A 16,495-nucleotide genomic window follows, 5' to 3' on the forward strand; every position below is an offset into this window, starting at 1 on the left:
CATCACCCGTGAGGAATACACACCGAACTGCTAAATGCCGCTCTGGAGACCCCTGACGCCACTCTGATGGATGTGGCACCAGGCGCTATTAAAAAAAATAGAAAATCTGCTCTTCCAGGGAACTTGGGTCCTCCCTAGGTGTGGAGGGGGCTCAGCATCTCCCGGAGGGCTGCTCCGCACACCGCCGCACCGGGATCCTCCGACAGAGCCTTCGCCTCCCATCGCCTGCCTCCGCATACCGTGTTTTGGAAGGGTTTCAAAATATTCTGGTCACAAACCCACTTCTCCAGCTAAGGAAAACGCTACATGGATTCAACAGCAAATATTGTATGAAAATGTAACAAAGTTCAGCTAGTAACTTAAATAATTCTAACTTAAACTGCAGAACAGAGTTCCTAATGCCAGAAAACTACTTATTGTGGAACAGTTCTATTTATGGAAAAAACAAAGAAATCCCCACCACAGCGGCAGTTCACAGTAATAATCTAAAGCACAGTGTAAACCAATATTAGTATGAAAGACAAAACTATTGCAAAGGAGTCCTCCCCATAATGTCCTCTAAGATGCGGTTATTTAATAGCAAACTGTAATGTAAAGAATTTGAAAAAAGCTGGTAACTTATTAACTAAAACAAAGCAGCTAAACTGTTTGATATTTCTATTTATCATAATTATTTTGGAACCTACTATCAAAGCACTGAAAATTTTAAGAGTGATCTGACATCTTATATCATCTCGCTTTTCATAACAGGATTTTTCAGTTGGGTTTTTTTTTTGGTTGGCTGGGGTTTTTTTGTTTTGTTTTTTTTTTCTCCTTTCCTTAAAAACCTCATGAATTCTTTTGATTATTCAAGCATTTCAAAAGCCTTGCTGACAGAGCCTCACGTAAGCGCTCCCCGAGATTTGCAGTAGCAAAGCACAGGCGAACGAGCCCCCGCTCCCGAGAGCCCCCTGCAGCCGTGCAGGCGGCTGGGGTAGGGGCCCCCCGAAACGGGGCGCAAAGACAACCCCCGAGCGGCTCCAGCGCCGTGCCCCCGCAGAAGGGCACGCTCTCCAGAAAGGCAGCAGTTGCTCTGCGGGCGGCGCGGGCGGCTTCCGGAGCCGCGCGGCAATAAGATAGTATGTTTTATTATGAGTGTCATGGAGACGGTGTGAAAAATCAAGAGGCACAGGCAGCGAGCGGCAGTGGGTCAATACCGTTCCCCGAGACATTGTGGAGATAATCAACAGCACGGCCCCGGGTTCTCTCTGCGCTGCAAACAGCTGAAGGGCAAATCAATACCGCCATGGGAAGGACACTGCCCGGCTCCGCTCCCCGCAGCACAGCGCTGCTACCGCAGGGAAGCACCCGAAAAACCTCATGAATTCCAGCTTCGCTCGTGTCTAACACTGGGCGCTGGGAATACCAAGTAACACCTGGAAAATATTTAATAAATAACTTAATAGAGAAGAGGAAGGGGGAGAGAGAGAACCTAATCTCTGTATTAAATTATGGAAAAAATTAGATAAAAAAGGATATGTATTTGGAATACTCCTGATATAACACAAAGGGGCTGCGATCTTTATTCCAATTTAATGTTTTAAAAATAAACTAAAATCCCAAACCCCTGAAACAAATAAGATATTTCCTTGAAAGAAGGATTAAATGTAGAACATTCTCAGGTTTTAAAATACTATAATTAATAATCTACCTTTTAAAATATCAGGTAGAATTCACATGTTAATACACATATCTGGACAACAGCAATAATGGAAACCAAAACCAAAATACTGAAATGCAGATAACTTTGGCTTTGAGGCAACATTTTCCTGGTAGTATTAATAATTGACACCTTGTTAAATAAGTGATACTAATATAGTAAATTTAACTGGAAAAAAACTATCATATATAAATGTTGATTTATTATTTGTTAAAAAAGGTGATACTTGACATCCATCATTCTGTTAATCATTAGATGTAATTTCTCAGTCAGTACGTACGACCGCTTTTCTTGAAAACAAAACAAACATGTGCTGGAAGGAAAAAACCCATACAAAATGTTTTTGTTTCCTATTATTTCAGTTAAAATGCCGCCCTTTTTCCTTCAAGCAGATCATGAAATTCCTGTCATTAGCACCCTATTTCACCTGTAAGTGTAAAAATAAAGTAAGCACATTTAGAGCGCGTATTTAGGCCAGCAGTTTGCTCTACTGCTGCTAATTACCACGAATTTGTCTACCAACTACAACCCGTGTTACATCAGTGACATGAGTCCAGTAACACACAACCCCACACCACTCGGATCCTGCCATCAACTGAACTTGAAAGGGATTTTTATTTTTTTTTAGCACGGCCGCGTGATACGAAAAACTAACATTGTAAGCTTTATTTTCATCGCCGTAACTGCGTTAGCATGCACAGTGCTAAGCTACCAGATTACAGTTTCATGAATTATTCAATGCAAACATCGCAAAATCAAAAGCAACCGCAAGCAAAGAAATCTCGTTCTTTTATGGGGATTTCTGATATTTTCTTCGGGCATCTCCGCAGCAACGCGGCTTCGGCGCAGCCGCCCCGACGCCCGCCCGCGCAGCATCATCGCCCCGCGGGGCGCGGGAGCGGAGCGCGCGGCACGAGGAGGAGCCCGGCTCACTTCGGCACGGAGCCAGCGGTCCGGTCTGGCTTGCCATGGGCACGCGGAGCCCGCCCGCCCTCCTGCCCGCCCGCCCAAACCTGCGCGCAGGGACCCCAGCAGCTCTAGGAAAGATGTCTCGAACACCCCGCCGCAAACAAGGCTCCCACAAGCTACCGCAGCTCGCCCGAGCTCGCCGCCTTCGTCTCGGAAACGAAGGACGCTGCCCCTACAAGCAGGTTTCCAGTTTGAAGCACCGGAGCAGAGATGCTGCGCAGACCCAGGAGGAAGAAAAAGACGTTGGGTTGGAGGCAGAAGGAAGCAGAAAGCCCTTCTCCGTCTCCAGGAGGGATCGCCTACTTTAGCGTTGGCTCAGAGGCATGGGAGCACGTTGCACGAGCGCAGGCTCCCTCCTGAGCGGCCTCACCACTGCAGTCAGGCGCGGGCGGAGCATGGTCCTCTGCTGCACATCAAGCGCACAGAACTGCACCGCCCCGTTTTCGGGAAAGGTAAGCATGGGGAACTTGGGGCCGGCTCGGAGAATCCTCCTGTTCGTGTTTCTCAGAAAGCCAAGTGAAGAACAACATTTTTTTAGTGATAATATATCTAACTCTGGTTTATGCACACACAGACGATGTACTGAACTCACTGCTTCATAAACGCTACCAGCAGGTCCCCCGGCGCTGCTCTCCAAAGGCGTTTGCGAAGCTCGGAGGGGATGGGCAGAGGCAGCAGATCCAGACAGACACCGGGACCGAGCTGGGGGACCGCGAGCTGACACGGAGCTCCATGCATGGAGCCGGGTGACATCCCGGCGGTACCACCGGCCACAGCACGCCGACCCCGGCTGCAGCGGGGCCAGGGCAGCACCCGCTCGCCCTTGGCTGAGGAGAAGGGCGCTGGCTGTCTGCAACACGCTTGGCGTAAGCCAAGGTTTGAGTTTAAGCTGCAACGCTTTAACTGACGGAGATCTTCATTCCCTAATGCTCTTCATAGCCGCTGCTCCCCGGTACTCCCTGGGACCACAGAAGGCGACGGTGGTTTAGACAGTGGCTTCAGTGTGAAAGAAAAGAAAAACTCAAAGATGTATTTTCCCCACGCGAGTTCCTGGGCCGTGGGGGCTCAATGACCTGAGACCCACACCCTACGCTAAGGGACAGCCTTCGCAGTAACGGGGTAAGAAACCACCAAAAAATGCACCAGGAGCGAGTAACAAATCTCGAGGGAGAAGAGGAGGTTCTGCATTACAGGAGCACACACGGGCACAAGAGGGACGCGTCAAAAACGTGAGCCTTGACATGCAGTTTCGTCTGGCAAAATAATGTTCAGATAAAAAGCCTTTCAAAGTCCTGCTTTTGTGTGGTTTCATAAACAGTGAGAAGGGAAAGAAGATCTGAGGATGCTCAGCAGTGAGATTGGAATAAACACTGAAGTCAGTCTGTGTGCAGCCCAGAACATAAATGAGTATTTTGCCTAAGAAGGATTAAGAAAAACGGAGAGTACATTTTTCAGGGAAGGAGTTTTTACAGTCCTCTGTTCTTTTCACCTTTCAAAACAAAGGCTGAAAGCGAGCATTAAGGATGCCTGCAAATAAGGCTGAAGGGTAAAAACCAAGGAGAAGAACCGCTTGTTTAAGCTGAAGGTCAGTGCTGGTACAAAGACTTAAGATAACCATAACTATATTGGCGGGGAATAACAAAAAAAAAAGATTTCCAACCCTTAATATTTTAACCCATGTATTCCACCACGGGGTGTCGAGAAACCCTCGGCTGTTTCAGAGGGAGCCTGCTCAGCTTCCGAAGCCGGGATGCCTGCTGCAGAGCAAGCCTTCACGTCCCCAGGAGGCCCCACTGCAGCAGCCACGGCTTGCTCTTCGCCCCTTCCGCTTCTCAGTGGGAATCTCGACTAAGGCATATCCTTACTGAGGAGTATTACGGGAGGGGGAGGCGAGGAAAGCAGTTCCCACTCCTCTCGTCCAATAAGTAATTCTGATGCCTGATTAAAAACAGCTTACACGTGCGAGTTGTGATGGGGTAACTAAGAAAACTTTCATATGTATGTCAAAATTTTACTTTCAAAACACTGACATATTTACTAAATGCAAAATTACGTTTATGGCTTCAGGAAAAGGTTCAAAGAATCATCCTTTTTTTTCAACAGTGAATGACTAAGCAATTTTTTTTTTTCCTGTGTTTCTGGTAACATTGTTCAAGAAACATTATAAAGGGAAAGAAACAGAATGAGCTTAAGCTAGACGATGGCCTGTGTTGGACGAACCTTTTTCTTGGCAGAAATGAAGCAGGAATTAGTACAGCAAGTGAAGAGGTGCCACCCGGAGAGCCGGAGGGAGGGAGCTGGCCACGGGCTCCAGCGCACCGTCCCAGCGCCGGCGACCGCTCACCAGCTCTCGCTCTGCCTCACAGCAGATCCTCATGGGTGCTCTCCAGCTCAGCGTCCCAAATCATGCTCGATTTAATCATACCAAGGCAATGAAAATATTTTGATAAACGTTTTCAAAGGTTTTAACTTTTGTAAAAAAGTAAATTGAAAATTTGAGCTTTTTTCCAATTTCAGAACTCTTTCACCTACGCAATCCTGAAGTTATTTCACATCTTCTGAGCAGCCTGAAATCCGCAACCGCGAGAAATAACTTAAAAGATCAGATTTGGAATAAGAAACCTGTATCCAATAGATGGCGTTGCCTCCTAATAATCATATATCTGGCACTCACCAAATTTTTCTATCTCATGAATAATAATAAAATCTGCAAAGGACCCTGCCCTAATTATCCTGAAAGTCCCTCCAGTCCTCCCCATCTCCGCCTTCCATGGTCTATGTGGGAGCTTATTAAGAAAGTAAGAAAGCAAGCGTAGTGAATATCCACCAACGCAACAAATTAACCGAGCGAATCATTCAGACAATTTACCGGTAGAAACCTGGCGTTGCAGGAGCCCAAGAGAACAGATGCCAGCTGACATGGAGGGGAGCACGCCTTGGAGCAAAGGCTGGCAAACGTCAGCTCTGCACAATCCCCTTCAAACAGCTGCTGGGTAATACACAGAATCCGTTTTAAAAGAGCCGAAGGAAGAAGTGAAGAAGAGAAAAATAAGGTATTTTAGCATGCCTGCCAAACCAAGGGCAAACCAAGCCAGAGGGATGATTTTCATGGAGGATTTAGCCCTGACACAGGCGCAGCTGTAAGCACGCTTTGCTGTCCTGCCTACCAGCACTCTGGGCTTCTGCAGAGCTGCGGATCACCAGGCTGCGTGAGATGCGTTACAGACCCAGCCGGAACTCAGGCGGCGAAGCCAGACATGCCAGAATCACCCCGCACACCAACAGCCGCCTCTGCTCACCCTGGAGCCAGCGCGGCAGCTGAAGGAGGAATCGGACAAAGTTAAAAGCACAAGGATGAGGGCACTGGTTAAATGCTGCTGCTAAACGGAAGGGCGGGTTTGTCACCACTCTCCTCGTGCTCCGAGAAGTGGCTGTAAGGAGTTACACAGCTGTGCTCCTCACCTCTCCCTCTCCAACAGCATCGGGAATTAGCTAGCAGTCTGAGATGCCGGGACCTCCCACACCCATCGGGACCTCGCGCTCCCCAAGACGCGCGCTGAGGGTGGTGGTCAGTGTGTCCTGACGGCCAGCGCGAGATGTTCAGCTGCTTCGCCACGCTGGCTGCTGAATAGGGGGGAAAAAGTCACGCAACGTGCACAGGCACGTCGCACGGACAATCAAGGAAACGTATCTGGAAAGAGGGATACGCGCAGCTTTGCAGCACGGTGGTCATCTTGGCTAGGACTGCAGGACAGCAAAAATGCTCAGTGACATGGGATATATCAATATACAGCAGGTCTTGTGGACCCATTTTATAGTTAAATTAATAAATCATGATCCAAAAGGCTTAAGCTAAAACAAGATAGAGCGGTCCACATTTCCTATTTGCCTGCATTATATAGCTATTTATAAAATAAATCTGGCCATCTTAGCTTCCATAGGACAGCTGTCTAAACAAAAAATACTGGAACAAGGTTGTCAGCTATTATGTTTGGAAAATAAACCCCAGAATTTCAGAACAGACAATGAACCAGCCATGTACACCTAAGCATGCGGTTCTGCCAGCAAAGTACTGAGTGACACTGCAGATCTAGCAGAAAGACATCTACGCTACCTCCTCTATAACGCATATTTTGTAAGGACTAAAGATAACAGCTTTTAGAAACAACAAAAAAAATTGTATTTACACACACACACAAAAAGAATAAGGCAGGTTCAAAATACAGATATCTTACTGAAGCTTTACATAAAGAGTATTGAAGTTCAATGAGAAATAATAGCTGATCACATAGTACAAGGAATAATAAAGAACATTACCAATGAACTTTTCTGAAAAGATAAGGCAAATACTTTGTCATTTAAACATTTTTAATCCCAAGTGCTCATTTCAACATTATACTTAAGTATATCCTCTTCTAGGTCACTGGCAACTGGTAAGAAAATATGTATCTTATTGAACATCAGAAAAGCGTAAATACCTCAAACGCAAGTACCATGGCATTTTGTGGAGAGGAGTTTTAGGAAAAAAAAAATTCTCTGTGACTTCTACAGTAGATAAGTATACTGCTATAAACCCTAACTTTTAAAAATCAGATTTGTCATTATTTCAGAGCCGGGGTATCCCCTAACTTTAGGCTTTCATTATTCACCCATCTGTGGCACCCATTCAGTTCCAGTGAATGAAGACAGTAGGGCTCTATATACTTTGAGTCCTTCATTAAACTATTGATCCCCTCAGCATTATCCATAATGTTCCAGCAGCTCAGCATGTCAACTGATGCAGAGCTCGCTGCTCTTTCCTTTCAATAACTTCCACACTTTATGGGGAGGAAGTCACAATGATTTATTTACCTGACATTTCCCAGTCCGGATGTCGTAGAGGGCCACTGAACCATGGCGAGCTCCCACTGCTATTCTGTGACTCCGCTCGTAATAGCTGACCATGTAGAACCTGAATTGAACATTATAACAAGTAACAGGTGAGATCTGACCTGCCTGCATGATGTTAAAATTAATTCGCAGTGCCGTTGGGTAATTAACATTAGTGCTAGAACAGAGATTTGATTTAAAAATCCATCAGCTGCCAGTTTTCATACTTGGCATTCAGCAAACAAAGCCAACTGATGTTTGATACATTACTGCAGAATCACACCAGATTTATTTATTTTTATTATGCAGTGTTGAGCACTTCCATTGAGTTTGGGAATAATCTATGCGATAATCACCAGGTCCCTGAATGTCCGTGTGCATACCTGGTGTACGGTGGAACACCACAGTAATGCTGGATGTCAAATGGTTAAACAAGACAATCTTAACACCCTGAATGATTTCAAAGCACTTTTCCTTGAAAATCAAACGAGAAAAAATGAGAGGAAGCATGGGGAAAAATATGCAAACTCATAAATTGTTGTTTGGCATTGGCAGGGGGAAGGAAAATTTATCAAACACTAATAACACCCTTCAGCTGAAAAGCAACTGAGAAGCATGCAATAGTCCTTAACATTCAGGCATCCATTTGAATTCAAACAATTGCAAAATTAAAGGAATTTCTACACCTTGAAACACAAGAGTCAAAATCCCTATTTCAAATTCAAGTATTTGGGAATATCATTGTGCCCTACTTCTAAAACGGAGAGCAGACCTGTGAAAACTGCTGACTGCATTTCCAATTAGATTTTAATTTTATGGTTAGATTTTACCATAACAACGCCTGCCAGAGATTTCTAGAACCAGTCTATAAAACTAAGTTGCTGACCATCTTTATGGCTTCAAACAACAAATCTTCCAATGACCTATCTCCTTGTTCTTCAGGATTCCCAGAGTGCCACAGCAACTGCTCTCATACAGGTTATGATACACTCGTTTCTGCAGTGCAGGATAGCAGTCAGGAAGAAAAACAGCATGAAACATGGTGTTACAGGAAAAAAAAAAAAAAGAAAAAAAAAAGAAAGAAAATGGCTAGTTGTTGTGCAGGGGAAAGGGCAAGACTAAGCAGCTCAGATGCACTTTTGCAGCCCTGCCCATCCATCCCTGAGGACGTGTGCCATGCCCATCGTCCCTCCCCAGCTCGCCGCTTTCAGTTTCGCTCTCAGACTCTCAGGGTACCTTCCATGAAGTATTTTCACTTGCCCTTCAATACTTTCCCTTGCCCTTCCCCATCCACAACCTCAGGATGCAGATGACTTCAAGCAAGACCAAAGGGAAGGTGCCGACTGTGAACGACCTGACAGCTCTGCTGTAATTCCCACTCGAGAGGACAAGACAAAGACAAAACCTACTTCGGCTACACCAATTATTCTTTATCTAAGTCTTACTCTACCTGGCACATCCAACCAATATCACAAAGACCTCCATGACGGCCTACCAGGCATCAGATGTGCCACCCCACGCTGCCACGTGCTGCGGCCAGCGCAGAACCCTCCCTTCCCGAAGCGTACGAGTAGGGTGGGCAGCGTCTCAACACTCCCTTCTCTTGGGATATGGAAATCTTTCCAGGCCACATACCATCTCTGTTGCTTTCCGCTGGAGCTAACATCTGCCTCAGCAATCTGCTCTTCATATTCCTTTGGTCAGTCGTGGCCACACAACTTATTTATTATTGAATATTAATAATAATAATAGTTTCTCATTTATTATTAAGAAGACAAAAGAAGTGCTTAGAAAAAAATCAAAAGCTGTTGGTAAATAGCTAGGGAGCAGGAGAAGCAGGAGCCAGTCATGAGAAAAAGAAAAAAAAAAAGACATAATGCTGTGGGCAAGCAGGTACCCGCAGGGTCTAAAGCCCACCGTACATGGTGAATAAGGCATGGGACTGTAATAAGTGAGCAGTCGCATTTTTCACCATTTCATGTCAAACTGCAAACACCTGCACAATTAAAGCGGTGCCCCAGGTGCACTGGGAGGAGACTATTTTTAAGGCTATTTCATATAACCAGCAAACTCAGGATTTATATATAAACTTATAAAAAAACCACACACTGCTTGATCATTACAAGTAAAATGGACTACAACAGAAAGTTTCTATATAAAATGTTTTATATCCCCATTAATTCTATCACACTACTGAATGGGCACAGTCCACTTGTCTCCTCCAACAGATTTAGAAAGAGAGTATCACATACTATTATAGGTAAGCAAACAGCATTTCTCTCCTTACTGCATTTAAATGCCCATTTAGACAGAGCGCAGAGTCAGTATTTTTCTTGGAAAAGAGAATCCGTCAGACTACATAACAACAGAGGGTTTGGGGGAAAAAAGCTTGAAGGAAATACATGTTTTGAGTTTAATTTTCTAAAAAAGATTACTCCTTAAACTGACATTCAGCTCTTTAGCCTCGCTCTTTATCTTTTAGTTAGCTGAGCATTGTTACAACCGCACAGAGATTTAAATATTTTAATCCTTTGCACCCCTTTCTGAACATCTGTATGTCAGAGTTTCGTGGAGGCATAAATATAGGCCAGCATATATTTAGACTATCCTACAAATTCATTTTTCCAAGCTGAGCTGGTGCATCCATATCCATAGTCGGCATCCTAACGGAGACCCTGCTGGGAGTGCTGCCCCGTTACTGCTCTGCAGAGAAACTTCTGTTGGCCAGCAGACCACTTCTTCCAGCTTTCGGAGGAACGCCGCTGCAACAAACAGAATTCTGCTGCCATCGCTGCTACCAGCTAATCCTCCGCATTAAGGGATGAGCTGCGACCCGCACACAGCCATCCCTCCTACCTTTTCCAAATGAAAACTGGGTACATAAAAGATGGTCCAGTCCTGGCCGTGATCTCCTCACCCTCACCAGCCTCTTCCACGCATACCTTCAGGTCCTCCGCAACACAGGTCACCAGCCTGACGATGCGGGGGTAAGGCGCTGCCAAGGCTGCGAGCCGAGCTAGAGCTGGTGTTGGGCAGTAGGCTGAGCACCTGGGTGCCACGCTGCAGGCTGGCGGCTCAGCGTACGCAAGCTGGGTTATTACCGATTAGGAAAATGATCTTTCCTCTTCCACCAGATACTAGCAAGCACGCTTGCCAGCTGGAAATGGGGCCGCTTGGCCTGGGTTGCGTTTAGCCTGATACTGGAGAAGCCAGCAGCAGCACTGTGGTCCAGTGAAGGCCCACCAACTGTTTTAAAACCCAAACATAGCCATATAGAACACCTGTTACCGCTTTAACTCAGCAGCCTCTGCTAAATCCACGACCTGACCGAGCAGAGTCCGTCAGGGACCACTCAGCTGTAATGCAACTGCTGAATCTGGAAAACGCTCAAGTCAAACAGAATTTTGCAGCCTTCAATATTATCCTTCACAATCTAAAAGAAATTTGGAAACATTTCATATTCATTGCGTTGTACTTCAATACTTATTTTGTTTTGATAAGAAATGGGTTTGCGTAGAGCATGCCAAAAGGTATTACGATCCTCTATAAAGAATAACACTTATGGGAAAAACAAATAGACACCATAACCACATGCTGTAAGATAGGATATCTAAAAATACCCACAGCGATGGATTTACCTCATTACCACCCATCAGGATTGAGTCACGCTCACAGCAATTAACGGCGTGACTGCTAGATTTGTACAACAGTAAGAAAACCTGAAAACCCAAGAGGAATGATAATCAGGTACTTTAACCCAGCGCACCGCTGCTCCCAGCCCCGGGTTTAATGTTCCGCTGAAACAGGAACATCGCTTCCGAGAGACTGCAGAGGCACCGACAAACGTTTGCCCTCGTAGCCATGAGCAAGGTACTTCTACAGCGTCCGCCGAGGAGGAAGAGCCTGCACACCAAGCACCGAGACACCGCAATGATTGTGCCACAACAGGGGTGCACATAACGCGGTACAGCAGAAAGAGCACTGCGATATTAAAATAATTAACAACAGGATTATGTCAAAGTGCTTCCACTTGGAATCTCTCCAAGAGATTCAACCATTTGCTAAAATCTGATGAAAATTTCCATTGGGCTGAATGATCACATCGGTGGGGTGCTGTATCATTTTTACAATGGCTATAACTATGCAGAATAGGCAGTATTACTAGTAATTTAACAAAGTTTTAAGATAATGTATCACTATAAAAATACAACAGGAATAGGGAGATTTTTGCACTAATTCCCACTTACCCTTGCATTTATACCTTAAGGCAAGCCTTTTAAAGTATCAGGAAAAAGGAAGATTACCTCTATCAGTATCCTACCTGTCAACAGGATAATTGTTCTTTTCTTGAAACTATTCGATATTTTAATAGCTTATTAAATTAAAATGTAACGGTCGACAGATGATTATTATAATTTATTGGTTGTACCAGTTTAACAGTATAACTGCGATATTTATCATAGTCTAAAGATATTGTAAATGTTCCCGTTTTATAAATCACATTTTACCATGTAAAAGTACCGTTTTAGGAGTGAAGCAGAACCGGCCCAAGACAAAGACGACTGGCGGCGCTGAACTCGCGCCGCGGGGCAGGGGGAGGCGGTGGCTGAAGTGCCTCTCGTGCCTGCTGGCGCCCTCCGAGCTGCCCAGTCACCCACAGCGCGAGCACAAGACAGCCGCTGCGCTCCCCCTTCCCCCCGGTCCCGCGCACGTGCCTGCTGTTTGACCGAGCCGCCGGCCGCCACAGGTGGGGAGCGTTTAACGCTGCCGAAGCCGCTCCCGCACGCTGCAGAGCGCGGGGCGGCTCTGAGCGACCAGCAGCGCTCTCTACGCTTTGCGAGGTTTAATTTCAATTGAATCTCCTGCGCCCAGTGCAGGCGTCCCAAAAACGTTTCTAAAACCAGGGGAGAGGGCAGCCTCCTGCCGCGAGGGCGAGGGTGCTACTCGCTGCCCACGACAGTTTTGGAGCACAGCCCCCTCCCTTGGAGATGGTGACAGGGCAGGGGAAGCAAGGCTCTACTGCGGGAAGGCATTTGGCACTTTCTATTTCTTATCCCCATTTCCCTGCCCTTTCCTACGGGATGGCACTGCCGCGCGCCTGCGCAAACAGCTCAGAAGGACCTGGCAGTGCCTGGCCAGGAGATGAGCTCCGCCGGTAACTATGCCCTACCGCCAGCTACGCGGCGGATTACAGCAGTTAGCTATTGCCATAAAGGAAATAACATTTATTCTCAAAATTAGAGGATGTTTCCGGGAACAAAACAGAGTCAGGCTTAAGCTTCCTATGAATGAAAAGTTTATTTGCCATTTGGCTAAACTGCTGGTATGAGAGCATGCTTTGCTGAAGGACTGTGCTGCTGACCGCAGATCTTGAAATGCAAGTGAAGAGCTCCTGCTTTGACAAGCCCTGGGTCCTCAGCACACCGGGAAATCTCACTCTGACCTTGCCCCGGCTGCTCACGCCTTGGTCTGAACGTACAAACGGACAGCAGCCGGCTGCAAGGCGTTTACGCAAGCCCCCGCACGTGTCTGGGAACACCACAACCTGCCCCCCAAGCCACAGCCTTATTTTCTGCTGTCACCATTTGCTTTTTTCCCCAGTCGCTTGGATGGTGGCAACTAATTCCCTCAGGCAGATTCCAATATGCACAACCTAACTTGTTACTCAAGCACATTATTCTCATTTTTGTAACAACGAAAATATTGAAAAATCCTTTGGAGGAAGCTGCTCAGCTTGTGCGGTTGTTCCAGTGGAGTAGCTAGGACATACGGAGGGGTAGCAGGACGGAGTTTTTCATGAGATTACACAACATTTTCCTCTTTTTGGACTTTTAAAATATCCGAACTTCAAGGAGTTGTTAACGCTTTGTTTTTCTGATCCACCTCTCTGTCAGATGTGGCAGAGAACTAAAAGCCTACAAAGGCTTATGGATGAGCTAAAAACACTCTTCACATTTACTGTTTTAAGGGGCAAGCATCATGTAAAAGATTGTTTCACTCTTAAGTAAGGATACATCCCGCTGCTGACCCTATGATTTACTTCACAGTATTCTTGGAGGAAGAGCTCACCTGCAGATGGCTGGAAAGCATTCCTGAAGACCCTTTTTCTTAACTAAAGATCCTTCAAGGCAATACATGATGATGTCCATAACCTTGGAAACAAAAATTAAAATCATTTAACATACTGTATTTTATATTTCATAATAATAGTTCTAACAGGCAAAAATAGGGAATTTCTGTGCCCGACTGCATCTTTGATATCTAACTTTAAAATACAGCCGGGATAAAACAAATAAGAACTGTCTTGCATATGATACAGTCTACAACAACAAGGGTACTGGCAACTGGAACCATTCAGAGTACTTACCCATAAACAGCTATAAAACAACAAACTACTGGTAAACGTAAGCTACTGGAGCTCTATAAGTAGCTCCGGTGTGAAAAAGGCCTCTGGGCATCAGTATCAAAGCTACAAATTTATTACATGATCTGTACCATTCTTCAACAATATTCATCAGCACCAGTGAATGCAACAGATAAACACACCCGTGTGATCCCCCAGCGTGTCCAAGTACCGGTGCGACGAGCACACCGTACCTCCAGCAAATTCTCTTGCTTGGGTTTTTTCTCCCACAATGCAATTTAGATGCAATTTAAATGCAATTTAAGCTCTTGAAGTACAAAAAATGAGCTGGGTGGTATAAAACAAATCCTCTTCACACACAAAAAGGTTTATGGTTCATGCAGAAAGAAATTCTGTGATTCAACTCCAGGCCAACACATGGCTCACTGTTGCGTCAAACCCACAGGCAGATACGGCAGAACAGCCTTACCTCCACAAGAAGGTCCACAACGTCGGTAGGCATCTTCTCAATGAGTATCTCAATGACTCTCAAGATCTCTCCTTTGGCCCGAGCAAGAGTGGTGGTGTGAATATTCTGCTGAGACTGCGTGTTCGCTGCGAGGGCAGTGTGTCTGTGCACCTACCGAAGAGCAGGGTTACACGTGGAGACTCGGACTCTCTAAATATTCTCCGTCTGTGCTTACTGTTATACGCATGTGTTACGTTAAGAAAGTCCGTACTGTGCAGAACGCTTTGCTTTGAGACCTGTGGATTATTTCTCCCTCCCCCGTCACTCATCATCAGAAGAGCCACTAATGGCTATCCTTGATGCAGTTTTTAAACAAGGGCTTATTTGCTTTAAGTAATTCTTAATCTCATAAAACTAAAGGTCAAGATAAATGCTTATCTTTTACCATCATTACTATTATTTTCTCTGCCTCTGCTGTCCTATTAAACTGTCTTTATCTCAACCCATGGGTTTTACTTTTTTCCCCGATTCTCTCCCCCATCCCACCGCGGGTTGGAGGGCGAGCGAGCGGCTGTGTGGTGCTTTAGCCGTCGACTGGGGTTAAAGCACGACAGGGAGGAAGGGAGGGACATTTGGCTCTCCATCTCTGTTTGTCCGGAGCCTCAAAGCTGGGAGGAAAAGCTGCTGCGGCCGAGCTGACCGGCCCCGCTCACCTCCTTGGCGATGGTGGTGATGAAGGCGGGTGGTCTGGCGGTGGCGATGAGGGAGAGAGCGTGCCTCGCCGAGCGGGCAGAGTCGGCGGCGGGGCTCAGGGGCAGCCCCATTGTGATGCTAAACGGGCACCAGACAAAGAGGGGAGAAAGAAAAGGAGCATTAGAAATATAGAGTGAAAAGATTAGAAACAGCTTATAATGTCAGTTCAAGGTCAACGGGAGCACTCAAACAGTTAGAATATAATGGACTTCCAACAATGAGCAGTGATTAGGAGTCAGGGTGTTCTATCATCAAATACAAAATCGAATAATTAACCATGAAGATTGAAAACAGTATGTGCATCTGTCCAAAGTGTTAAAAAGGCCTTGTTAACAAATTATCTGTATGTGCTGAATACATATCACCCAACTGAGGACAAGGTAAATGAAGAATGTCTTCCCAAGAATTTATGGTTTATTCTTTTAAAACATTTTAAACCCAGGCTGAAAAATACCCTGTTCATAGTAATTCTCCTTAATTCAGCTAAGCGCTGGTTATAGGAGAGTAAAACAAGAAGCTTCTTGAAGAACTGAAACCACTGAATCTATTCGGTTTAATTTTCTTCACTGCATGACTCAGTTGCAGCGGCACGATGAGATGACAGACAGCCCCATACCTCATGCTTTCTAATTACTGAAATTATTCAAATGCTCTTTAGAATTTCTAACACTGAGGTTTTTACTGCAATTCTTTGAATAACAGTGAGGGATTAACTGGCATCTCAATTTTCCATACACAATGCTTTTATTTGCTGTGACAAGATAAATGCAAGAAACAATAAGGTAACGACAAGTACCCAATAACTGTATTAAGAAAAATAAAATCTAGTATTTGGCAATTGAGAGAATATGTACCTGACAAAGAAGATACATAAACTTATTTCTGTCTGAAAGCTTCCTTTCTTAAAATTGTACTGGTTTACCTACCTTTGTTGCATACGTGACAGCAGAGCCCGTTTTATTAGGCTAGTTGTACGTTATCCAGCGATTCTACAAATCCTTCCTGCACTCCCACCCACGGGCCACCCAAGCGTTCCCAGTCCACAGGCCCAGAGCACAGGTACCTCTCCAGGCTAACAACTTTGTGCCTTCAGCAAATCAACCCCATACATAAAGATGTATCCGATCTGCGTCTAAATTCCAGAGTACAGAATTCAGCAGCACTCAGAGGCACTCGGGCAACGAGAGCAGCGCTGCGGCACAGCAGTATGTCAGTGCTGGCTTCGATGCGCTGCAGGCACGCAGGTCTCCCTGGCAGAGGACATTTCACCAAGGGAAAACTGCAGCAGTGCGGGGGGAAGAAATGTTGGGGAAAGAGCTATGGGGACAATGGGGAAGAACGTGCTCCGATACGGAACCGGGCTTTTACAGAAGGGGAGGGAAGAACCTGGGAA

General features: G+C 45.6%; 1 protein-coding gene across 1 annotated transcript in view; it reads right to left on the reverse strand.

The window, feature by feature from the left end:
• Positions 1–16,495, reverse strand: part of WDR7 (WD repeat domain 7) — a 143,961-nt gene that overhangs the window by 23,447 nt on the left and 104,019 nt on the right. Inside the window, exons 23-26 of the mRNA XM_075727208.1 lie at positions 15,063–15,180; positions 14,371–14,520; positions 13,607–13,689; positions 7,520–7,619 (exon numbers count right to left, since the gene is read on the reverse strand). Of these exons, the coding sequence (XP_075583323.1) occupies positions 7,520–7,619; positions 13,607–13,689; positions 14,371–14,520; positions 15,063–15,180 (451 nt within the window). The remainder of the gene's footprint in view (positions 1–7,519; positions 7,620–13,606; positions 13,690–14,370; positions 14,521–15,062; positions 15,181–16,495) is intronic.

This window comes from Pelecanus crispus, chromosome Z, assembly GCF_030463565.1.
Source record: "Pelecanus crispus isolate bPelCri1 chromosome Z, bPelCri1.pri, whole genome shotgun sequence".
Taxonomy (NCBI): Eukaryota; Metazoa; Chordata; class Aves; order Pelecaniformes; family Pelecanidae; genus Pelecanus; species Pelecanus crispus.